This window comes from Peromyscus leucopus, chromosome 3 (assembly GCF_004664715.2).
Source record: "Peromyscus leucopus breed LL Stock chromosome 3, UCI_PerLeu_2.1, whole genome shotgun sequence".
Lineage (NCBI taxonomy): Eukaryota > Metazoa > Chordata > Mammalia > Rodentia > Cricetidae > Peromyscus > Peromyscus leucopus.
The window spans coordinates 97347463-97373735 of record NC_051065.1 but is presented as its reverse complement, the minus strand read 5'-3'; the positions used below and the strand labels follow the sequence as shown (position 1 = coordinate 97373735).

The 26273-nt window shown below is 40.3% G+C and overlaps 1 protein-coding gene across 1 annotated transcript; it reads right to left on the bottom strand.

Annotated features, from left to right (window-relative positions):
- Positions 1-17240: 17240 nt before the first annotated feature.
- LOC114694437 (transcription initiation factor TFIID subunit 2-like) lies at positions 17241-22250 on the bottom strand. Its single transcript, XM_028871384.2, is given in 3 exon segments — positions 17241-19657; positions 19660-21719; positions 21767-22250. Coding segments are annotated over 3 exon segments (3588 nt in total). The 5' UTR covers positions 22066-22250; the 3' UTR covers positions 17241-18428.
- Between the last annotated feature and the right edge of the window lie 4023 nt (positions 22251-26273).

The window sequence follows — 26273 nt, the reverse complement described above, 5'->3', positions numbered from 1 at the left end:
AGGTTAGAGGAGGGTGTCAGATCCCCTGAAGCTGAAGTTTTGGATATAAATGCTGAAAAGTGAACCATTGAGATGTATCTACAGCCTCCATAGGTTATCTTAAAAACAAACAAACAAACAAACAAACAAACAAACCTGTTTTCCTGATTTTATGTACCCAGCTTTTGACTTGACAGGATCTGTGCACATGCAAGTGCATTTGTTAGTAGGGGTGTATGCATATGCACTTGTGTGGCTATGCATGGGGAGGCCAGAGGCTGACATCAGGACTTTGATGGACTACCTGAACCTTTGTTTTCTGAGCTAGGGTCTCTCACTTAACCTGAAGCTCATCATCTTGAGGCTGAGATAGCTCGTCAAATAGCTGTAGTGATCCATTTGTCTCTGCCCCCTGCCCCATTCTTGGGGTTACAGGCACACGATGCTACACTCAGCTTTTTATATGGAAGATAGGGATCCTAACACAGGTCCTCATGCTTGATTGGAAGGCACTTTGCCAACTGAGCCATCTCCCCAGCCAGTTTTGTGAGATTTAACATATGGCTGCTTTCGTTTAGAATGTCTTCTAAATATTAAAAGTAATTTGTGCATATACAACTAAGATGCTTTTACTGATTAACTTATTAGAACCTTTAGTATCCTATCTATCTATCTATCTATCTATCTATCTATCTATCTACCTATCTATCTATTATCTATCTATCTATCTATCTATCTATCTATCTATCTATCTACCATCTACCTAATCTTCTCTTTGTAAGTTAAATGAGTTACTGATGGTCACCACACTAGTGAAAAGATTGAGCCCTGGCTTCTTGTTTGCTCTATTGCCTTCAGTGTAGTGTGAAGTCTGGCATGTTATCTGATTATAAAACACTACACACATCAAAAATAAAACTCAAGGCTTAAAGTGACTTTTCCAAGTGAAGTCCTGAATGGAGCTAATCAGGACCAGAGTCTAGATTTCATCATGAAGAATTGGGAGTGTACAGGTATTTTTTTTAAGCAAAATCATCTGATTTACAGCCATGGTTTCCATATCTCTGTGTGACCCCATTCAGATGTGTGGTGGTATTGTGTTCCCCAAAATATTGTGCACCCTAATAAACTTATCTGGGGTCAGAAACAGAAAAGCCACTAGATACAAAGGCTAGGAAATGGTGGCACTCACACCTTTAATCCTAGCATTCCAGAGGTAGAAATCCCTCTCAATCTCTGTGAGTTCAAGGCCACATTGGAAACAGCCAGGTGTGGTGACACACACCTTTAATCCCAAGAAGTGAGCCTTTAATCCCAGGGAGTGATGGCAGAAAGCAGAAATATATATAAGGCGTGAGGACCAGAAACTTGAAGCATTTGGCTGGCTAAGGTTTCACGCTTTGGAGCAGCAGTTCAGCTAAGATTCATTATGGATGAGGACTCAGAGGCATCCAGTCTGAGGAAACAGAATCAGCCGAGGAATTGGCAAGGTGAGGTAGCTGTGGCTTGCTCTGCTTCTCTGACCTTCCAGCATTCACCCCAATAACTGGCCTCAGGTTTGATTTTATTAATAAGACCATTTAAGATTCCTGCTACACAGATGTGCCTCTGGAAAGCATTTGGAAAACTTCCTTGAGAGTAGGCGTGTGTTGTTTCTAATTATTAAGTAAGTACTTCATTTTTAGAAGGTTATTGGTGACTATACCCCTTTTGGGGAGTGAATGGATATATTTTCACGGTTCAGATGCTAATGCATATTCTTCTCGTGGCTCCTTAAGAAAGAAAAATTAATTTAACTAAGAGTGTACATGTTTCCATCCTGTTCTTGCTTAATTAAGTTGATTAGAGTCCTAGTTGGACCATTATGTCAAGGTTTGCCATGCTTAAGACAAAATGTGAGCAGGCAGGCAATTCATTTGAATGACTGTAATATGAGTTTAGAATACCTAGGACAATAGGTCCCTTTTAATCTTCGGTTAATAAGTCATCTTAATTACAACTCAGGCAAGGGCCTTGACAACATTTCATACTTTACACTGAGGGAACCATTATTTTTCATAGCCTCCCTTGACAAGTTGGAGAAACGTCACTTGTTGTGGGAAAAATTAGATTTTCAATGTTAAATTTTTATTTATGTATTCTTCTTTTAATTTTTATTAAATTTTTATTATGTGATTTTTTTATTACAGTGAAATACAGCTGCAGAAATAAGCATAGGTAGATGATTATAAATTTTCATAAACTTGAATATACATTTAAACTAGTGCTACAATCAAGAAGAATATCTAATACTTCCGATCTCTTTTCATTTTTTTGAGCTTTCCTGATTTCTTTTTTTAACTCTAGACAATTTTATTATGTTTTTCACTATCCAAAGCAAAAAAAAAATCTAAATATATCTTGATTACACTTTTCCCCTCCTCCATATCCTCTGTCCCTCTGGACCCAATCAATACCAAGCTCTCTCTCAAGAAACAAAAACCCAACTTAACAACAAAATCAAGAAAAGCACTCCCCCACAAAGCCCCACCAAACTGCAACCAAACAAAAGCATATAAAAGAACTGTGGAGTCTATCACATATTGGTCAACCTCTCCTGAAGATGAGGCCTGCCCTGGAATAATTGACATAACCAATGTTACTCCATTGGAGAAAACTGATTTTCTCTCTCCTAGAGGGTATAAATGGCAGTTCAGTTATTAACTCTCATTTTTAATTTTAATTTTTATTTATTCCTTGAAAATTTCATACTTGTATACATATCCATCCCCCTCTTCCCGTCCAATTATCCTGGGGCCATCCCGTCCCATCTCCCTCTCAGCGTTATGTTATCATTTTATACATTTTAATTAATGAATTTATTTTTTTAACTCACTGAGTCTAATTAATTAGTGCTTCACTTATGTGCATGGATATAGGATCAATGGGGTCATTCATTGGAGCATGGAGTCACTCACTGGGTTATGGGGTCATTCATTAGGGCATAGTATCATTCAATGAGGCCTGGGATCATCCCATGAGGCTATCCAATATGACTTAGTGGATATTTAACTGGATTTCTGTCTTCTTTCAGTTCCAGGGGCTTGCATATTTGTCTCACAGGACAAATACAGTCCATGGCTTATTTTTGTAAATAAAGTTTTATCAAAACTCATTTCCCTTGCTTATTTACCTATTATTGGTGGCTCTTTTTCTCCTAGAATGACAAAGCTGAGGAATCTTGGCCAAGACTCTAAGGCCTACAAACTCTAAGGTGCTTGCTCTCTGGAACTTTGCAGAACAAGGAAGTCATCAGTTACTTTAAATGATGTCTGAAAGGGTATGTGATCATACTTCCATGTAGGAAAAATTAAAATGTCTTTTTAAGATGACATTATTACCAATGACACTTTATGAGATTCAAAGTTTAATGGTTTTAAATTTCATTTTATTGACCTATTTTTTTGAGAATTTCATATGTGTATACAATGTACTTTGAGCATATCCATCCAACATTCCATCACTCTAAAATCTCCCAGAATCTCTAAATCTTAATCTCTCAATTTCCTATCATCTTTTTTTTCTTTGTAACTCAATTATCATTCTCCAAATGCATGTGGGTGTGGGTCCATCCTCTGGAACATGGGCAACTCACTAGAGATCACACTTCTAAAGGGAACTGACTCTCCCTCCTCAAGAAGCTACAGATTGCCATTCTCATGAGTTCCTCTCCCACCCTTGATTACTAGCTCAGTCTTATGCAGGTCTTTCATAGGCTGTGAGTTTATAAGTGGAATGAAACTGTCATGCTCAGAGGGTCTTATTTCAAAAGAGTTTTGTCTGAACTTCTGGCTCTTACAGTATTTTCTTTTCTTTCTTTCTTTTTTTTTGCCCCCCGAGACAGGGTTTCTCTGTGTAGCTTTGTGCCTTTCCTGGAACTCACTTGGTAGTCCAGGCTGGCCTCGAACTCACAGAGATCCGCCTGGCTCTGCCTTCCAAGTGCTGGGATTAAAGGCGTGCGCCACCACCGCCCAGCTTTCTTACAGTATTTTCATACTTCTTCAACAAAAATTCTCTGAGTCTCAGGGAGAGGGCCTGATATAGGTGTCCCATTTGGGGCTGAGCATGCCATGAGCATTTATGATTTGAACTTTGTTTAGTTGTTTAGTTTAGTTGAATAATAGAGTAATATCTCTATTAGCTGACATTCATTCTCTGCTATGAGAAGCTGTAGTAGTACTTTCTCCTCAGGACCATCAACCTGCAAATAATGACATGGAGACTCTTATTAATTATGAAGGTTTGGCCTCAGGTTAGGCTTGTTCTCAACTAGCTCTTACAACTTAAATTAACCTGTATTTTTAAATCTGCATTCTATCACTTGGCACATTACCACATCTCCATACTGCCCATCCTGCTTCCTCCCCATCTGGCTGGGGACTGTGACTTTCTTATTCCCAGAGTTCTCTCTCTGCCTGAATGTCCCACATATACCTCTTGCCCAGCTATTGGCCATTTGGCTTGTTATTACACCAGTCACAGCCATTTATCTTCATACAGTGTACAAATAACCCACAATGGGAAGCTTCTCTGATTAGAAGTGACAGCTGCACTAATCTGTTGATACAAAGACTGAAAAATCTCTTCATGCTATTAATCCATAGAAAGGATCCCAATTGCTTTGCATAGAGTTGAGTTATGTGGTAGAACTGCTTCTAAACCTTGAGTCTGTCAAAATGAACTTGCTAAGGTGCAAGTCTGTAAAAATGCAGAAATGCTCAGGAAGTCTACTCTGTGTGATTGACAGCACAGTGGATAGCTGTAGCTGGAACTCTTTTGTAAGAGATCACTGGGGCCCTGGTGTAAGCTATGGCAGCTTGCTAACTTGACTCTGGCAGAAATGCAGTAAAGTAGTTCTCCTCCAAGCTACTCATGCTTGTAAAGTTGCATACTAGTCTCTAAATCACCTCATTATGCTATATTGCTCTTAGAATTTTCTGATTTCTTACTTCCTTTCATTTTTTTTATTTATTTATTTTTTATTTTACAATACTATTCAGTCCTTTCATTACTCACACATATTAGAATGGTGATTTTCATAGTCATCATTTTTAGTGGGGGCTCTTTCTTGAAGTGATGTCTTTTATGAAAAGACTTTCCATAAGAACCATAAAATGGAGATGATCTGCTCAGAGAAATGAACAGAGGCAGAAACCTAGGATACTCTCAACTTCTTTCTTTCCTTTCTTGGTGTTCTCTGTTCCCCTCTTCAGATACCTAGCATTTTAAGAAGCATGCTTTGAAAATTCATTGATTACAAGAAAATAACTCAGGTGACACTGCATATCTCTTAAGTGTCACTAATGATTTTTAATGATTAGAACATTCCGATGGCTCTCATAAGAAGGGGGCTGTCAAGACATTCTGTGATGAGATGTGTCATGGAAAAGTTCTACAGATATGACTCAATATCCTCATAATATTCTCATAATTTGCCCTTCTCTGGTGCCCTGAAAATAGTTCTGAAAAACCAGAGCCTTTGTGGAAGAGCTGTCAAAAAGAAAGAAAGAAAGGAAGGAAGGAAAGAAGGGTTGAAGGAAGGAAGGAAGGAAAAAGGAAGGAAGGAAGGAAGAAAGAAAGAAAGAAAGAAAAAGGAAAGGAAAGGAAAGGAAAGGGAAAGAAAGGAAAAAGGGGGTTGGTAGCTAGGCCACTGACCCGGACTAGTTTCACCCACACCTTCACAATCGGCAAGTCATTCATCATTCATTCAATTATTATTTCCCCTGTGTGCTAGTCTGAAAATTCCTTCTGATAGGTCCCTTCTAAAGAAAGAAAAGATAAACCAGTTCACCCTCAATTCATGCCTCATGAACTTGAGAAGTTTAGACATAAACTTCCTAGGATATTCCAGCAAATTCAAGCTCTACTGTATTCCTTTCAGACCTTGGAGTATCTTGAGTGTATAGTGTGGATGTTCACTGTCAAGGAATATATATATATATATATATATATATATATATATATATATATGTATGAACATCTCAATCTAAGGCCCTTAAAAACCCCATTCAGCCCTCAATATCCAGGGAGCCACATATGTGTTTGGTACATAAATTACCCTGGATCTGTGTAAGCAGCTTATGAACATATGGATCTCTTAGGAGTTGCTGTGGAATCTTTTAAGCTATGTTTTCAGTACTTTATATGTGACTGCATTTTCACAATGGACAGCATGAACCTTCTGTCATATGTATGTTGTTGAAACCTCAAGAAAGAATTCAACAAATCTCCAGCAACCTCCAGTGCCTTGAATAGCCTCTGAGTTTCAGGTTTCTCAACAGAAGTTTTCCTAGTGTATCTCCAAGACTCTAATTTGGATATCAGTTATTTATGGGAATTAACATGGAGAGATGGAACAGCAGGTCTGTGTGGGATGCTGGCAAGTCAGAGACTAAAAATGAGTGACGTGTGTTGTAATGAGGTGCATACATCTGAGACAGAGGGTGGTAGAGGCAGAGGGGGAGACAAGAAGAACATAATATGATCTGGTTTATTTAAAGGCATTGAGAGAAAAATACATCACTCAAATGCGCTCAGGTGAAGGTCTCCTTTTTATTTTTATCCAGTGCTTTTATAGTCAGAAAGACACAATGAAGGCAATGAGGCAACACACCATATTTAAAGGAAGAAAGCCACTATATCCCTTTCACTGTAACTGTGTGTTTCCATTTCTGTAAATCAATTCATCTGTGCCTTCCTTGCTTAGATGGGTCTGGAGAACATAGCAGTTCACAGCCAGGGTTGTTTCTCAGTGAGTCAAGCATTACTCATGAGATCCTGGGTTCAATCCTCAGCACACCATAAAGGCAGGCTCAGTGGTGCATACATGGAAACTCAGGACTTTGTGGATGAAGGCAGGAATATTTGAAATTCAAAGTCATCATTGGCTACATAATGAATTTGATACCAGCCTTGACTACATGAGATGGCATTTCAAAAACAAACCAACAAACAAACAGACAGACAAACATAAACAGACAATGAATATCTCACCACTGTGCTTCAGGAGTAAGGAAGCTCAACATTATAGATTTTATTTTGCTGTAAACCCAGACACCCTGCTATGGTGTACTTTTTACTTTTGGGCAATTTACAAGAGAAATTAAGTTCTAATCAGTTGAAAAATTAGAAGCAAATGGCAGGTCTTTATAAATAGCATACCATGGTAACTATGCTGGGATTATCTAATTCATTAAGTGTGATACATAAAAGAGGACAAATCTGTTCTTTAATTAGCTAACAACATGAAGCTCTCAAGTGGGTGGCCAATAAACCTCTCAGGTTGATTACCTCATGTTGTGTGTGTAACAACTGGCCAGTTGGTGGAGCTCTTGCTGGGCTGAACTGGGGGTTCTCTTTTCTTCTGAGCAAACTGCCTATTTTTACCCATTGAAATGAGTTGCTCTCAGCCCTGGTCAGAGAAGATTATTTTGCAGTGGATCATCATCTTTGCATAGATATCTACAACTAGTTAATAGGCTTAGTATGAGTGACTGCGAGTGTTGAGCCCAAATGTGACCTCTTTGTCAACCTCTTCCTCTGGTTTCTTTAATGCCCACCAAGGTCCAGAGAACAGTGCTAAAGAGGAAAAAGAAAGAATGTGAGAGCCCATGGGTGGAGAGGAGTGCTAAGGATGGTGTCCTCTAGCCATGGTATGGCTGTTGCTTTTGTGAACTCACAGCAGCTGTGATTTCCTGCCCAAGATCAAGGAGCTATAATTCAAGTGTGTAGGGTGTGTGCTCTCCAGGCGCCATCTCTTAATGAGGAGTGACTGATGGTTGCCACCTCCCTGGAAAGGGCAAATCATCCTTTGGGTTTGTGGCAACTGGTAGGTTTCCTGTGTTCTGGTGGATGGTGTCACACCCATGCACATAATGGCAGCAGTAAATTGTCTTGGTGGACTATTCAAAAGCAAAAGAAGAGGCATGAAGCACAGAGGTGGATAGGTGGAGGAAGATCCAGGGGAAGTTGGAGGGGAAGAATGGAGTGGATGTGATCATATTTAATTGTCCACATGTATGAAATTCTCAAATAATAAAAATTAAATAAAGAAAAGACTGATGCATTTGCCAGGGACTTTCCCTTAAGTGTAGCTCTAAAGAAGAAGTGACCAAGGCAACATGAGAGTGACACACTTTAATAGGTGGTTGCACACTGGACCGTTCACCTTAGTGATGCTAGAATGGTACTCCAGACAGAAAACTTCTGAATTGAGAAGGCTGAAGTGAACAGCCATCCTTCTCTAGCTCCGGTTTTGGTGGCTTTGGAATGCAGAAAGACTTCTTTGCCTGGGGACGTGGCTCAGCTGGTAAAATGTTTGTAGCACAAGCTGGTAAAGCATTTCTAGCTCCATCACCAGAAACCAGGTTGAAAAAAAAATACAAGACAGGCCGCGAAGCACACATTTGTAATCTTAGTGCATGAGAAGGAAGATGGAGACAGGAAGGTCTCTGAGGTTCACTTACCAACCAGTCTAGGTAAACTGGAGAGTTTTAGGCCAAAGTGGACACTCTGACTCAAGAAACAAAGTGAATGGACCCTGGGGATGATACCCAATGTTAACTTCTGGCCTTGAAGTGCCTGTGCATATGGATACAAATACATACCAGCACCCACATGCGCAGAGGGAAAGAGAACATGTTCAAGTATGAGCACTTTCGTGCGCGCGCGCGCGCGCGCGCACGCGCACACACACACACACACACACACACACACACACACACACACTATACAAAGATTTCTGTCCTGATGCCTGCCATGGCCATGGTGTTTACTTATAAGCACCTGAAATAAGTTCAGTTTTCCTAGCTGTCTTACAAACAAAGGAAGTGGAATGTGGATTGACTCACAATTGTTCCTAGTTTTATAATTGCAAAATGGCACAGCAGCATGTGAGCCCAGGCTGTTTGGAAGGTCTGCATGTTTTACTAATACATCAGAGTTCTTACACTTTAGTATATGTTAATTTCACATGAGGATTTCCCCTCCCTTCCCCCTCCATCTCTCCCTGTTTTCCTGTCTGTCTGTCTGTCTGTCTGTCTCTCTCTTTCTCTCTTTCTGTGGTATGTGTATGTGAGTGAATGCATATAGAGGTCAGATACAACCTTAGATATTCTTATTCATACATTATCAATTTTCTTTGAGACAAAGCCTCCCACTGTTCTGGAGCTCACAGATTCATCTGGACTGGCTACCTGTGAGCCCAAGAGATCTCTCTGTCTCCCCAGAGCTGGAATTGCAAGTGTGCCCACCACCATGCTTAGGTTTTTGTTTGTTTGTTTGTTTGTTTGTTTACATAGGTTCTGGTGACCGAACTCATGTTTATGTATCAAGCACACTAATGGCAGAGACATATGCCTGGCTAATGCAAAGATAAAAAGCTTTCTCTAACAAGCTTCTAGGTAGAGTAAATGCTTCTGGAACCTGAGTGTTCTAAGGCTGACCTACATTGAAAAGCCGGTCCTGGAAGGAACAGAAGAAAGCTTTGGAGATGCTCACCCATCCTACTAGAATCATTAAGCTTAGATTGTTTTCTTATGTTGTGCTGGTCAAGTCCAGTGATCCCAACTCCTTAGCATTCAGTTTCCAACTCTTCCTCTCACCTCATGCTTGGGTGGGCAGAATCAGTGTAGACACCTGTGGGAACACTCCTTGTTCACTAGGGCATGTATTCAGGTTCAGTTCCTGACCCATGGTTTCATCTCAGATGATAAAACTGTATCATGAAGGGCTGTGGAGGGGTAGCTAATAAAAGCCGGAGAGCCTTTTCTCAGAATGCATGAGGTAGAACTGTCTGATGGTTTGCAGTAGTCTGTCTCTAGCAATTCTCCAGGACATTCCATGGCCTAACATTTTTCATACTTTTCTTGGGGAGAGGGACAGCTGGAAAGATGTTTAAAGAGACAGAGAAGGTTTTATGTTAGCATTGGGGAAGTCTCTACACACAGTCTCCATTTTGATGTGAATAACATCATGGACTTGGAAACAGAACCCAGGCTCTTGGTGCTGGAAACAGGTGCTGCCTGGTCCAGCAGGGCATGAGAAGATCTGTACTAATTTGATCATCAGAAATTCTCACAGGGATTCTCACAGAAGTTTCTCACAGAAATTCACAAGGTTTTCATGCAGAAGGTGCTGTGGTGTCAGTTTTATATGGCTTTAAAAGATAGTACTCAGGTCTGTCCTTTAAATATGAGGCATCTAAGGACCAGAGAGAAGCGCTTATGTGAGCAGCAGGGCCTTACTGTCAATCAAGGACATGAGGCTGAGCACATGTTCAAGGCAGTGTGCTTTCCTTTTTTGCTATAACTGTTATGTTCATGATGCCTAGAACAGAGTTTTTAAAAATTATTACTATTATTATCATCAAAATCACCATCACCATTATCATGATGGTTTTGTTTTTTGAGATAAAGTCTCATTCTGTGGCTCAGGATGACCTAAAGCTCATAACCTTTTTGTCTCAGCCTCCTGAGTTCTAGGATGACGGGTAACAGATAAAAGCCATCACACACAGCTCAGTTGTATGTGTGCTTGTGTGTGCACATATTCATGCATATATTATAATATATGGAGGCCAGTGGTTAATGTCAGGTTAATGTTAGTTCATTTCCACATTAATTTTAAAGCAGGAACTCTGATTGAATGTGGAGCCTACTGATTTATTACAATGGCTGTCCAGTAAGCCACAAAGGTCCACTTGACTCTATCTTCCCAGGGACAGATTAACTGCACAGGCTATAGCACCGTCTTGTTTTTTTTTTTTTTAATGTGGATTATAGAACACCAAACTTTGGACTTCATATTTGCTCAGTGTTGCTGGAGGGCTTCTCTCCAGGTTCCACCAAGCCCCGCAGTCCCACAATCCATGTATAAAATAATCACTCAGACGCTTATATTACTTATAAACTGTATGGCTGTGGCAGGCTTCTTGACTGTTCTTTTATCTTAAATTAACCCATTTTTATAAATCTATACCTTGCCACATTGCTTGTGGCTTACCGGCGTCTTTACATGCTGCTTGTCCTGGCGGTGGCTGCAGTGTCTCTCCTCCTCCTTCCTGTTTCCCCAATTCTCCTCTCTCCTTGTCCTGCCTATACTTCCTGCCTGGTCACTGGCCACCAGTGTTTTATTTATATAGAGTGATATCCACAGCAGCTCAGTAAGTACTTTCCCAACTGAATCTTTTCTCCAGCCCTCATATTAAAAAAATACAGAGACACTGAACCCAGTCCTGAAAATTATGCTCCAAATTTCTGCGGTGTGATCCAGACTTCCACATTTCTTCAAAATATACTAACCATCCTTAGTTCTGATTGTCTCTTTCTGTGGTGAGGAGAGCTGAAGATACATGAAACAAAAATATTAACTAGACTGGGGATAGCAATAGAATATCTAGCGTATATGAGACACCAAATTAAGTCCTGGGCACTAGTCAGTCAATAATCAATCAATCAATCAAATGCTGTGTTCAGGAGGTTTCATCAGCATGGCCAGGATACTTGTCTTTCACCCTGTGGAAATGGCATCAGGAAAGTGCATTCTGGAACATAAATCATTCATGAATTATAAGTGGCTTCTCTTCTTTCTTCATCAAGTAAATGGGCAGACTGTGACTCAGTGTGGTTGTCTTGGGACTCAGACAGACTAAAGGACAGGTACAAAGTGTTTTTCCAAGTTGTGATTCACTTTGCAAATACAAGACAACTAAGTAGACAAACCTTTGAATGGGGACTCTGGCAAGAGAGGAGCCATTGCTGTATCACCTGTTAATCTGAGTTCACATCAGCAGATAGCTAAGTGCAGAGAAATAATTCTTTTTGAGGCAGAATATTTTCACTCTTGTTTTTTTCCTGTATTTCTTTTTCTCTCTCAAATTTAACTGATACCCAAACAGCATGAAACTATACACATTAATGAAGGTGCTGTGTGACACCTCCCCACCCCACATATGAGAGAGAGAGAGAGAGAGAGAGAGAGAGAGAGAGAGAGAGAGAGAGAGATTTTTAAATCAGATTAAACATATCTAGAGCCTCAAATGTTTATTAATTTATTGTCTTTCTGACACAGGATCTTTCCATGTGCCCAGGATGGTCTCAAACTCACGGCAGTTCTCCTGCCTCAACATTCAAGGTTCTGGGATTACAAGAATACATATCATTTCTTTATGGTGAAAACATTGAGAAATCTTCCTAGCAGCTTTCAAAAATTTACATCCCGTTCTTGTCATTGACTACTGTGCAGACATACTGCCATGATTCCAGCTCCCGAGTGTAACAGCACCCACTGAGCCAGGTGTCTCTCTCTGCCTTCCACCCCGTTCTTCCCAGGCTCTTTTTTTTTCAAAGAACTAAGCAAATTTGTTGTTGGTAGGAGGGTGGGGAGGGGGCCATGTTCACCTTCCCTGTCACCTGCAGGATGGGCAGTTAGGGTCATAGAAAAGGCAGTAGTGGGCACAGGTCCTGTGCTGTACAATATAGAAGAATCTGATATAGATACTTAGTATAAGAGCCATTTGTCCTTGTCTGTCCTCTTGCTATCTGGCTGGGAGGCACTGGGAGATGAAGCTGGCACTCTCAACTATTGTCACATCAACTTTTTAGTTGATCATGTACTTGTCTGTCTGAGTCTGCCTCAGTTTACTTCATCTGACCATATCTAGTTCTCTCCCTGTTGTTACAAGATTCCCATTATAAAAAAATATCTTTCATGACCCAAACAAAGGTGATTTTCAGCTCTCCTGGAAGTATTTTTTTATGTGGCAAAAATGAAATCCGGGGGTTCAAGAAATGGGTTTTTATTTATTCTCTGTTATAAATAAATAAATAAATAAATAAATAAATAAATAAATAAATAAATAAATATTATTTATTCTTCTGCTCATGGAGGATACACAGACAAGGAACTTTCCTTAAGCATTCAGGAGGGAGGAACCCAGCAGGGAATTAGCATAGGGAGGATATCAAGGTCAAGGTTAGCAAGCAAGGCAACAGTTACCCATAATGGGCGTCAACAGCTTAGATGCAAGATTGTAAAACATCAGTAGTGAACTTCTGCTTTCCAGGGATCTCCCATTGTGCTGTAAGCCTGTATTTAAGACATCCTCCCTCCTTCAATAAATGACATTCGGCATAAAAATAAATAAATTTAAAAAAAGACTTCTTTGTTTACATACTACCCACCACATTTCTTCTGCCTCCTGCAGTCCACCTTCATTCATAAGAGCTTATCTCCTTGTTTCCAGTTTTGTTCAATTTCTTTCTACTCTGCATAGCACTCAATGTGATCTTTTGAAACCAAAACCTAATGTCAGATTCTGCAGTAGGTTTGTATCTCTGTCATAAAAACTCTGGATTATTTAAATGCACCTCCAAGATTTTCATAATGCAACATGTCATTGTCCTTGTGAGTCCATCTTCTTCTTTTTTATTATTTATTCTTCTCTCATATATTACATACAGACCAAAGTTTTCCCTCCAGACAGGCCCCTCCCTTCTCACTCAGATCCACTCCTCTGGTTTCCTTCAGAAAAGAGCAGACCTCTTAGGGATATTAACTGAATACGGCCTAACAAGACACAATAAGAGTAGGCACAAACCCTCATATCAAAACTACGTAAGGCAACCCGGGAGGAAAAGGGTCCCACAAGCAGGCAAAAGAGTCAGAAATACCCCCACTCCCACTGTTAAGAGTCCCACAAGAACACTAAGCTCATAACCACAACATACATGCAGAGGACCTAGCACAGATCCATGCAGGCTCCATGATTGTTAAGGCCCTCTAATTAGACTCAGCAATACAGCCCTCAAAGACAAGTTTGAATTTTTTCTTTATAACTTTCTACTCTATTACACCAGTATTTTACATTATAGGGACTGCTTTCTCGTGTCTTTCCTGAACTATTCTTGCTTGGTCTACCCTACCAGTGTTCTCTGTCCCTGACACACTCTCTCTTCCTCTTCCTGTTCTTGTCCCTGTCCTTTTTCATCCCCCTATCCCTGCCCCTGTTCCTCTCTCTCTTTGCAGCTGAAAGTTTTCCTGTGTCCTGGCCAGCCAGTAGTCAGGACAAATCTCTCCAACTCGTGTCCCCCAAGTAAACCCACAGAGGCTTATATTAACTGCTCGGCCATTAGCTCAAACTTATTACTGACTAGCTCTTACACTTAAATTAACTCATAATTCTTATCTATATTTAGCTACATGGCTTGGTACCTTTTCTCAGTTCTGCCTTGACATCTTGCTTCCTCTGTGTCTGGCTGGTGACTCCTGATTCAGTCTTCTTCTTCCCAGAATTCTCCTAGGCTGCTTGCCCTGCCTATACTTCCTGACTGGCTACTGGACAGTCAGCATTTTATTTATCAACCAATCAGAGCAACATACATTCACAGCATACAGAATGACATTCCACAGCATCTCTGCATGATTTTGAGTGCATGCATGCATGTGCATTGAGATCAGTAACAGCAATAACATCCTCATCATTTCTCCTATCTTGTTGAAAGCAGGGCCTCTTGATGACCACTGTGCATCCAGGCTAGCTGGCCTGAGAGTGTCTAGCAGTTCTTGTTTCTGCCTCTCCTTTCACCATAGCAGCACTGGAATCACAGACATGTAGTACAATGTCTGGCTTTATATAATTGGGGGATTCATTTCGAGATCTCATGCTTGCATGAACAAGCACTTACCCACAGGCCCATCTCTCCAGCCTTGGTATTCCCTTTTTGAGGTACATATTTTTTTCTTATCCAAATGTCTTTGACCTCTGTATCGGATGCTCTGTTTACAGATGTCACAGTAGCTTCTGGGGTAGATTATAAATGCCTGCTTACCTGCTTTATCTCTATTCTTGCCAGAATGTTCTTTGGGGCAGAACTCATCTCTTATCTCATGAATACTGCTAAGCATAGTGCCTGTCACACAGTGGGTGCCAATCCACTTGTGCTGAATGGAGTAATAAATGCATGCAGCTTCACTGAAGCACAGCTGCCTGGACAGAAGCGCAATTGTTTCCACTGGATTATTTTAATTAAACACCAGGTGGAAATTCCAGGTACTTAAGGTGGAAATAAAACTCAGAGTCAATGGAATGACTTTATTATCAAGAACTTATAAACTCTGAAAAAATCTTTAAAAGCCACAGCTAATAAAAATATTTTGGGATGATTGCCCACTCTCTATCAGCTTTGAGAACAGGTTATGAGATTTCATCCTTCTAGTCATTCTTTGCGTTTTCTCAGTGTAAAAAGGGATATTCTATTTTTATTAATGCTAGAAATACACGGTGCACAAATAAATTACATCCTTGCACTGGGGCTTGGGACTTTAGGTGGGTGAATTCACCATTCATGAAATAACAGGGTTTTAAATTGCATTTCTTCAAAGCATAGTATCTCATATAATTCAGCAAGAGAGAAAGAGGATTTGCAATTGTATCTAATTCTGAACATTTTCTGTTGTATTCCTATATATTCTGTTGTATTCTGTATATGTTTCTAGGGCATATATAAACAAAAGTTTCTTCAACTAGAGAGGATGGATAACAGACCAAAGTACAAGGTCGTCATAATCCAATTTGACTTACAGACATGGGTCGGGGTTACCTACCAGGGTGTGTGTGTGTGTGTGTGTGTGTGTGTGTGTGAGAGAGAGAGAGAGAGAGAGAGAGAGAGAGAGAGAGAGAGAGAGAGAGAGAGAGGAGAGGGAGAGAGGGGGGGGAGGGAGAGGGAGAGGGAGAGAGAGAGAGAGAGAGAGAGAGAGAGAGAGAGAGAGAGAGAGGAGAGGGAGAGAGAGGGGGGGAGGGAGAGGGAGAGAGAGATCATCATACAGCTTTATCATCTCAAAATCTCACTTCATTATGAATGAGAACAATAAATATTGCAATGTGGAATCTTCCTTTTAGCTAACCTTCTAATTCCTGCATGGTCTAACATTCCCTGTAATCCCTTATAGATTGGAGAACACAGGAATGGATGGACTCCCATATGAGAATATATGGCTTTCCATTATTTTGTGTGTTCATAGCTCCATTGCTATTAACATAAACTTAGTTACCTCTATGCTGTTCTACAGAATTAGTTGCCATGGCTATGAAGTAAACATGTATAAAAAAGCCACAATACACAAATTTCTTTAGCACATACAAGATTTGACATCTTCAGGATAGGATGCTTAATTTTTTTTTAGCAATTCAGTTTCCTTATTAATAAAATGTAACTACAGCCCCCTATCCATGTCACAGAATATAGTGGGGTGAGGAATGGAGATGATAAGAGTAGTGAAGAACAGAACATGTTTCTAGTCTCTTTAGATTGTATTCATTGCCAAAATAAAGAAAAACACTGAGCTTTCAAGAGCATAACATGCCCTTGGGCCAGCAATGCCTCATTTAAACTGTATGAGAATACTAATGAATGTATCCAATGTACATATAAAAATATATAACTTATTATTTCCACTCCTTTTATGCACATTTTACTGAAGTGTAATATCACATATATTGTGCAAAAAAGTAAATGCATAGATGAATGAATTATTTTAAAGTTATGATGGCTAATTTTTGTTGTTAAAGTGATGGGATTAAGAAGCATTTAAGGCTTTAGTGAGTCATAGCTTTGGGTATGTCTGTGAGGACATTTCTAAAGAGATGTAACTGTAAAGAAATGACTCACTCTGAATTTGGGTGACACCATGCTTAGTATGAGGTCTCAGACTAAGTAAAAATTGAAAAAGGATGAAATAAACTGAGCAAAGACATTTATCTATTTCTACTTCCTGACTGCAGGTACAATATGAACAGCCCACCAACATTATGCTTTTTCTTCCAAGGGACATTATCCCCTCAGAAATGTCACATGAAAGAAACTCTTCTTGTCTTAGTTCACTTTTTTTTTTGGTCAGTTATTTGGTCAAAGTAATGATAAAGGTAACTGATACAGAATTGGTATCAGGAGTGGGGTTGTTGTTATGTAGTTTGTAGGCTCATACATATGGTTTGTGGAGGAGTGTGGGAGGGCTTAAAGCTGTGAACTAAAAAGATCCTAAATGTTGTAAACTCCAATTAATGGGACATTATAGTGGAAGTTCAGAGGTACAAAATTGAGAGAAATATGGATAGTAGAGGCTTGACTCATGAGATTTTAGAGCAGAACGATTCTCTATTGGGAACTTGGGCTAGAGGCCATTCATGTTATATTCTGCCTAAGAATCTTTTTTTTTTTTTTGGATCCCTTTTGAAATATTTATTCTGAGAATAAGATTTTAGTCCAATATTTTAATAACAAGGGAAATGACAAAAATTGGATATGAAAAAAAATTTAACAGAGAACCTGGTAAATCCCCAAAAAAACAAAATAACAAAGACAAAACATACAACCATACAAACTGTTAAAAATATAAAACCCAAACACTGCACACGTATTTTTGAACTGTTGTTGTTATACTCCAATGTGGGCCGAATTATGTCCAAGCCAATAAATAACAAATAAACACACCTTCTTAAATTATCCTATTTTGTTATCAATAGTAACTTTTGTTACTTTGTTTTCTTGATACAGATTCTCATGTATCTCAGGCTGGTCTTGAACGATCCTACCTTGACGTCTCAAATACTGAGATTACAGGGATGCAGCACCATGCCTGGCTTATATACACAGTAATTTTAGAAAGAATACGAATCATGTGTGTAAACTGTCCACATTAAGCAACACATATTTTACATATAAACACATCACTTGTACTTAATGGAAGACAAAACAAAATGTAATTTAAACATCTTGATTTGAGAATAATAGTGGATCTGACTGTTTTGATAAATTGCAAGCTCAAAATCACCAAATGTACTATCAAAAGATAGTTACATCAAATGTTTTTAAAAATAATTTCTTTCCAAACCTTTTGTACTTTAGGGTAAAAGGAAATACAAGATTCTTTGCTCATAAATGATGGTACTATTTTCTATGGCTAACACAGAAAGCAGCCAAGAAGGATGAGTCCTACAGAAAAGTCCGTCTTTCCAGCAATTCCAAGTGGTGTTATTCAGCACTTCACGGAAACACTGGGTATCCCAGATCTGGCAGTTACTTCTGCTGAAATGTCCTTCTGCCCATGACACCCATCCAAGGCTTTCAAGCACACCTGACCTTGGCAGTCCACAGGAGACCACTATGTGAATGGATCTGCGGTGGATATGAGGGCTCTTGTTAAAAAGAAGTCACTCTGTGTTTCCAGGAAGAAACAAGGGTGGGACAGTTCACCCAGAACCAGAAAACCAGTTCCTACTTCGATCCCAGTTATACAGAGAACAGAAACTGAATGCCCAGACCTCAAGCACACTCTGGGTTTCTCTATATCCGCAGAGGACCGGGCGTTAGAAGCGCCTTCTGGGCAGGACTCTGGAAGGGCTCCGCTCGGCTTCAGTCCGAGAGGGACGGGGAGCGCACAGACCGGCCGCTGGCGGGGCTGGAGAAGGCAAAGGGCTCCTTGTCCTTGTCCTTGCTGTCGTGCTTGTGCTTATGCTTGTGCTTGTGCTTGTGCTTCTTCTTCTTCTTCTTGTGCTCGTGGTGATGGTGGTGATGGTGCTCGCTGTGCCGAGAGGACGTCGACTCCTTAGCAAACACTGAGAGTGGAGCCGCTACCATGGAGTGCACACCCATCTCCAAAGGCTGCTCTTTACCTGTTCCCTTTCGGGACAGTTCCATACTCCACTGGGGTTTTGTGGTTGGTATGATGTCACAGCCTAATGAATGCTGGGGCATCAAGGAAGATCTGGAGCTTGATGGTCGATATTTAGAAAGCCCTGGAGTAGACGGCCTTTCGAGCATGTTCAGATGATGGGAAATGAAGGCCTGACTATCATGAACAGTGTCCATATCCACCTCCTCCTCGTCTTGAGAACTTGAAAAAGGGTTCTGAAATCCAGCTAGCTGTGCATGACAGCCTGGGTTACTCAAAGATTCCTGGTTGCTTGCTCCAGCTTCTGGAATTATGGTAGGATTCAAGACAGCTTTTTTCTCCTTTAGATTAAGAACAAGCCCGAGCTCTGGCAAGGGTAAACAGGAAGGTCTACTGAGGCCAAACAGGGTGAAGTACAGGTCCACAGCACCACACCGTAACCTCCAGTCATGTGCAGTCCCAGAATTCATCAGTTTCCAGAGCTGATCTTCTAGGGCTTCATTGCATAAGGGAGACTCCATGTTCTTTGTAAATGGTGGATTCTTTGTCAACATGTTTAGAATCTTATGCCTTACATAAGGTACAGGATCAGTCTGAATCATATTGAGTAGCCACTGAAGTTCTTCATAACTCCGGTCCACTTTTGTGTAATCAACAACAGCTTCCAGAGCCGCGATCCTGATGTCCACAAAATGGCCGTACTCCGCATAGGATTTGAAAAGAGATGAATCACTTGGCACATGTCCATTCTTCTGAAGCACCCTTATGGCTCTTAAGCAACTGACAGTGATAGTGTGTCTGTAACTTGGGAGAAGTTTCTCCATATTCAAAAACCGGGTTATTTCTTCAAGAATTAGTCGAACATCAGGATTCAAGTTATCCAAAGTTCTGACTTCATTATTCACACTGACAGCAGGTGTAACAGAATTAGCAAGGGCATCGATCATTTCTGCACGATAATAGTTATCTTATTTTTCCTGTTGTCATTATACTTGATTAAATCTAAAATAAATGTCAAAACTTCTTTGGGACAAAGATTATGTACATCTCTTAACAAAGCCATGGCAACCGGCATAGTCTTCTGTAGAAAATAGCTCTGAAAGCTCATGAAGTTGTTTGTTTTCACGATGTTTGGACATGTTTTACAGCAGAACATTCTAGTGAAGAGTGACTTCATGGCTGGTGGTCCTGTCCATGTGCTCACCATTGAGTTTGCAATCTTTGCAAGACAGAAGCACGCCGACATTCGAACTCGGTAGAAACACTGCTCCTGCTCGAGAATATCAGTGAGTGCAAGACGAGATGCTGGCGTGGGGAATTTTTCCAAGGCCAGGATGGATTCCTGCTGAGCAACAACATCTCTCTCGTAGCGGAGTTCATACTGCCACATGAAATCAGCCTGCTCAAATTCCACCTTCCTCAGGACTGACATGTCTGGGTCTATCCTTATCCACAGCAAAGGGGAATCAGCGTCCATTGCAGAAAGATCCATGTCAACTTCTTCCCCATTCATCAGTGGGATTTTTTTCTTCTTATTCCTTCTGCTTTTAGAGTGGCAGGGTATATCATGTTTAAGCCTGTTTTCTTCAATTTGCAAGGTATGGTTGAAGGATCCGTCTAACTCTTGCACTGTCACTTTAAGTGGTCCCACATACTTCTGAGTTCCCGGAGATGTGTAATCTTGTTTTATTTCTAGTTCTAAAACGTTTCGTTTTCTATTAAACGCAAAACTTCCGTAAAATTTTACTACTCCACTCTGGTCTACCCACTGCTTTATTAAGGGCTGGATGTCTTTGCCGGAGACGTTGGAAATGGATTTCAAAAACCCATAGGTGGAAACCAGCATCTGGCTCCACATGTGTGACTGGAACTTCTGAGACGAGGCGGTGCTAGCCAGACTTAGTAGTTTATTGAAGACCTGTAGCATAAACTCCATGCTGATTCTGTTCTCAATCAGTCTCATCACAAGGTGAGCCTTACACTGAAACATAGTGTAGTATTCCCAGGACAGTGTGTGTGGATGCTTTATTGAAAAGTGAAGATGAGATGCAGGGTTATCCTTTTCTTTTCCACCACCAAATATGGTATGTAATAAAACTCCCCCGGTTTTCAATTCATACGCCACTATTTTATCTAGCTCCTCTTTAATCCAATGGCGGTACTCATTAACGCCAAAAGTTTTTTTCATCCAGAGTCCGTAAATATAGCCGGAAATTCCCTTCAGCACCCATTCATCAGACCACGACATTCTGGATATGAAGCATCCGAAGAACTGCTGTGCTAAGGCCTGCGCTAAGCACCGTCTGGTCAGCGGCGTCTCATCTATAATCATGGCACTGTGCAGGAGGTTTGTGCTAAAAATACTCATAGAAGCGTAAGCAGCCACTTCAACGTACGCCTCATCAATGAAGACAGTCTTAAAACAGGAGTAAGGATATCGACAAGTCAAAATTTCTTCATAAAATTCAAAAACTTCGTGAAGGTATGATGTGGTATGTTTAAGTAATGGAAGAAGTTGGGGTAAACAAAAATGTGTAACCTCATGCATATACGGATCTACAAGTATTTCAAAAGGCCCAATGGCCAAGGAGATATTGGATGCTGCTGTCGGAATAGTAAGCATATAATGGAAGGTCTTCTTCCTCATATCATGGGTATATACTGTCTCCACCAAATCTCCATTGGACACGGCTACCATTGCAGCATCTACTGTAAATTCTAATTTCCATGTACACAACTCAGAGTATGAATCAACACATGGGAACCAAAATCTTGTAGAATTCTGATACCCACAAGAGAAGACATGAGCACCTCTCTCTGCCATACTCCCCTCTACACTGGGTACCACAAAATGAAGACCTCCTTTCGGCTGATCCAAAGAAAAATTAATATGTATCTTCAGAACTTTCAACTCATCAACATGCTTCCAGAGCTCTGATGGGACCTTAATGCAGAGTTCTCCATTCCCGGCATCAGGATCCACAGCACTAACAGCAGCTGCATATGCATTGGAAAAATAATTGAGATTTCTCCTCAAGTTCAAGGCCAGCCTGGTCAACATAGTGAGTTCCAGAACAGCTGTTTTGATTCACTGTGACAAACTTCTAAGGTTGGATCATTATAAATAAAAGCAGCCTCCAGGTCATTGATCCTGACTCGGTATATTCTACACTGTTTACTGTTTAATTTGATTCTATTCAAGTTTGCAACTGTAGGAAATATAGTCAGCTCCACGAATCCCACAACAGATTTTCTCTGGAAGTTTATGTTGTTGATACAGACGACCTGATGGGTTAATTTGTACGGCCGTGGGCTTTCGAAGCCCTTGTCTCCTTTCTTCCTGTTCATCCTGGAGGGCTCTATGCCGGTGGGCGGCATGAAGAGCTCCGGCGGGGCTCGCCTTGCCGGCTGCTCGGGGGGCTGTGGCGCATTCCCGGCAGCGGCCCGTGCACCCTGGGCGCCCGGCCACCCGGCCTCGGCCTCGCCTCCCCTCCTCGGCCACTCTCAGCCGCCTCCGCCCGGCCCCTGTCACTCAGATGAGCCGCGCTACAGCCGCTCAGTGCCGCTGATGGCCGACATCTTGCCGGTCACCCCTGACCCGCTGCCCTGCCTAAGAATCTTATTGTAGTTTGCTGTCCTGGAAATGTGAATGAAATGGTAGAGGACAATGAAAGATGACATGGCATTTAGGCTGTAGCATTTTTATTGTTCATTTCTCTTATCTAAGTTGCAATCATAGACCAAGAATCATAGCACAAACTTAGGGGAGAGAAACATGCAGTTTGGTGAGGCTATAAGCAAATTCAAAGCTTTAGATAAGAATGTACAGATAAACAACTGTAATTAACAAGGTTGGTATAATTAAGGAGAGTTTTTAAACTGCACTAGGATAACAGGAAAGACTCCCTGAGGACTAAATACCACCCATTAAAGCCCTAGCTTCTATAAACAAAGATTCATTTGAAAGGAGTCGGAGAAGGTACCCTTAATATCAAGATGTCAACAGAACTTGTCAATGTCTCGTACATGATGCTGATTTCAAAGGCATGAAATACAGGAGTCATAGGGTCACAGGAGCTTACATCCAAGGTCCAAAAATGAGGCCATATAGTGTCTATATGGATTGGATTCTTTGCAGGTAGATGTTAAGAAGTTTTTGAAGTGGTGAAGCTAAAACTTACATTTCAGTGGAGGTTGCAAGATGTAGGAGGTCCTAGGACTAGTTGCAACTACTAAGTAGAACTTGCCTCAAAGGGAAGCTCCATGTGCCCAGATGATGCCACAAAGTGCCCCTGATATCTAGACATAAAGGTTTAATGTAGCATGAATTGTTAGAAGGTCTTATTAATAAAATCAAACCTGAGGCCAGTTATTGGGGTGAATGCTGGAAGATCAGAGAAGCAGAACAAGCCACAGCTACCTCACCTTGCCAGTTCCTCAGCTGATCCTCTTTCCTCAGACTCGAAGCCTCTGAGTCCTCATCCATAATGAATCTCAGCTGAACTGCTGCTCGAAAGCCTGAAAGCTTGACCAGCCAAATTGCTTCTAGTTCCTGGTCTTCACGCCTTATATACCTTTCTGCTATCTGCAATCACTCCCTAGGATTAAAGGCTCACTTCTTGGGATTAAAGGAGAGTATCACCATGCCTGGCTGTTTCCAATGTGGCCTTGAACTCACAGAGATCCAGAGGGATTTCTGCCTCTGGAATGCTAGGATTAAAGGTGTGTGCTACCACTGACTATCCTCCATGTTTAATATTGTAGTTGTCCTGTCTCCAACCCCAGATAAGTTTATTAGAGTGCACAATATTTCGGGGAACATAATGCCACCACAGTTTAATGTTTGCCTTGAACTTCAGTATTGCTTTGCCCCATTATTTTATTGCCATGCCCTATTCACTTTTGGAATAGGCCTCTTAATTCTGTAGCACTGTATAGTCAAAGTACGGTACTTATTTTTTTTTTAATTTGATAGGAGCTTACAATTAAGAGTTTGCCTTAAATCTCAGAAAAAACCTGAAACTTTGTAGAGTGTTGAGAATTTTTTTTAAACTGGGAACTTCTGAAGTTATACTAACACACTTTTCATTATGAAATGGCCATGAGTTTATGGAGAGCAGAGGTGGTACGTATGATTTAAAGCAATGTATTTGGATGTCAAGTTGACAAGGGGTAGGCTTGTGATCCTTTATTTTGACTCTTCAATTTTCTGGACTAACAAAAAAAGAAACATTTAGTGTACTTATGAACCATGCATTTAGGAATGTTTATGATTGCATTATAATTGAGGAGGAAAGACCCAGTCTGAATATGAGTGGTTCAATGCCATGCATGGTATGGAGAATAAAATAGAGAGAGTGGACAGAGCTATAACATTCATTTTCCTCTGCTTCCTGAATGTATTCATTGAGAGCATCTTGCCAAAATATCTTCTCCTCCATGGTAAATTGTATCCCTTAAAAATGTGAGCCAAAATAAACACTTCCTTCTTTAAATTGCTTTTGTTCAGATATTTGGTCACAGACATGAAAAAGAATACTGATACAAAGATGAATCCACTCACCCAATCCACTCTACTGCTACGAACCTTATGAACTGTAGCATTTCAGTCTTCTCTAGAGACAACGCTTAATCTAGAACTGATCCTATTATTCATATCACCTGTTTGAACTGTAAGGAGCGGTCATATCATTTATCTATATAAGTTTCACCATTGTTCAAATACACATGACACATTTTTGTGTTGTGTGTTGGCAGATGCTGTTGCATGTAGCACTAATCAATAAATGTTGTGTTTTTCATTTCTATTGCATGTGTTACTGACAGCCAATTTGACTTCTGGATTGGGGATGTTGTAAATAGTAGTTCTATGGCCATTATTAGAAACAATGTTTGATTTGTGCAACATGTATGTTTTATAGCATATGCTCTAGGGTAGAATTCCATAGTCAGAGGTTATATACATGTCTGACTTAAGAATGAACTGATTTTCTTGCCCCACAAACCATTTCTCTCAACACTTACAGAGTAATCCAAATGATTAAAATTTCCCAGCTCTTGTTGTTACGCCACTTTAAACTGCAGCTTTAATGTGGGGAGTAGCATCCTACAATAGCTTTCATGCTATCTTCTCTTAAGAATTAATGGCACAGGCCAACCTTTTCTATTTAGAGTGAACTTCTGCCAAGTTTTTCTATTGGCTTACTTCTTTCTTGTTGACTTGTAGAGATTCTTTATAAACTCCAACTTGTGGCCTTTGCCAACTGCATATATTATAAGTATCATCTTCCCTTTGGTGTTTATTTTTCTTAGTCATTAATGTATTCTAGTTGGCTGATCTTTTCCTTACTCCTTAGTGCTGTGTCTTTGTTTATCCAAAAAACTTATAAACAGTGTTCTTCTGAAGTCATTGTTTTTTAGTGAAATCCAATCCCAACAGCCTAGTATTAGTGGTATGCTTGGCTAGAGACAGGGGTCAAGCTGCTCTTTTCCACACAGCAAATGCAACACAATTGAATGGAAGATTGCTATTTTCGCTGTTTCACTTTGCCCTCTTTGTCACAGATCACATTACCATAAATGAGCAATACACACATTCTTCTTTATGCTTCATTGATTTGCTATTTGGATTTATTTATCTTTCCCTTTTATTCTACATTGTAGTATCTGAAATTCACTATAATGAAATATATGGATATACATTTAAACACACATATGTGGTCTCTCTCTCTCCCTTTGTGTGTGTGTGTGTGTGTGTGTGTGTGTGCATGTGTGTGTGCGCGCGCGTGCGTGCTATCTTTATACACAGGCGTAAGTGATGGGAGCTCATAGTTGACTGGCAGAAAATTGCTCTGGTTTCCTGTCTTGGATACTAAACATAGCACCTTAATGAATGTGGATGAGCAGAAGTTTCTGTGGGATGCTACATTAAATTCCTTTGGGTATCCACACTGGAGTAGTACAGCTAGATTGGCCCATAATATGAATAAATGTGGGAGAAGATATTCTCTCAGATCCCTCAGATAAAAATGTCTTACTGATGCTGTCATCTTAGCCTGCCAGACCCTCACCCAAGAATCCTGGCTAGTCTGCTTGAAACTTTCTGTGCATACAACTTTGAGTTACTAAATGGGTGCTATTTAAACCACACCCTTTGTTATGATTTGCCATACATCTATAGAAAATTAACATAAACAACCTCTTTCCACATATGTGTGAATTATTTCATTTGCACTTAATGTAATTTATATTATACTTTGAGTCTAGATCTCTTTTTTCCTAATTTCTTTTTAATTTTATCACTTATCATTGTATGCTCTTTTTTTATTTTTCCTGTCTACTTTAAAAATAATTTTAATTAGTGTGTATAAATATGTGTGCCCATGCACATGCAGAAAGGCTAAAAGTCTTTTTTTCACTGTCTTAGTTTTTGAGCCAGGTTCTCTCACTGAAATTCATTGTTAAAGTTATCCTCACTGGCCGAGAAGGCAGGGACTGAGCCCTCATGTCTGAGTTAGCATTAAAAGTTCATGTCCCATGCTTAGTTTAGAGACAGGTGCTGGAGACCTGAACAAAGGTCCTCAAGC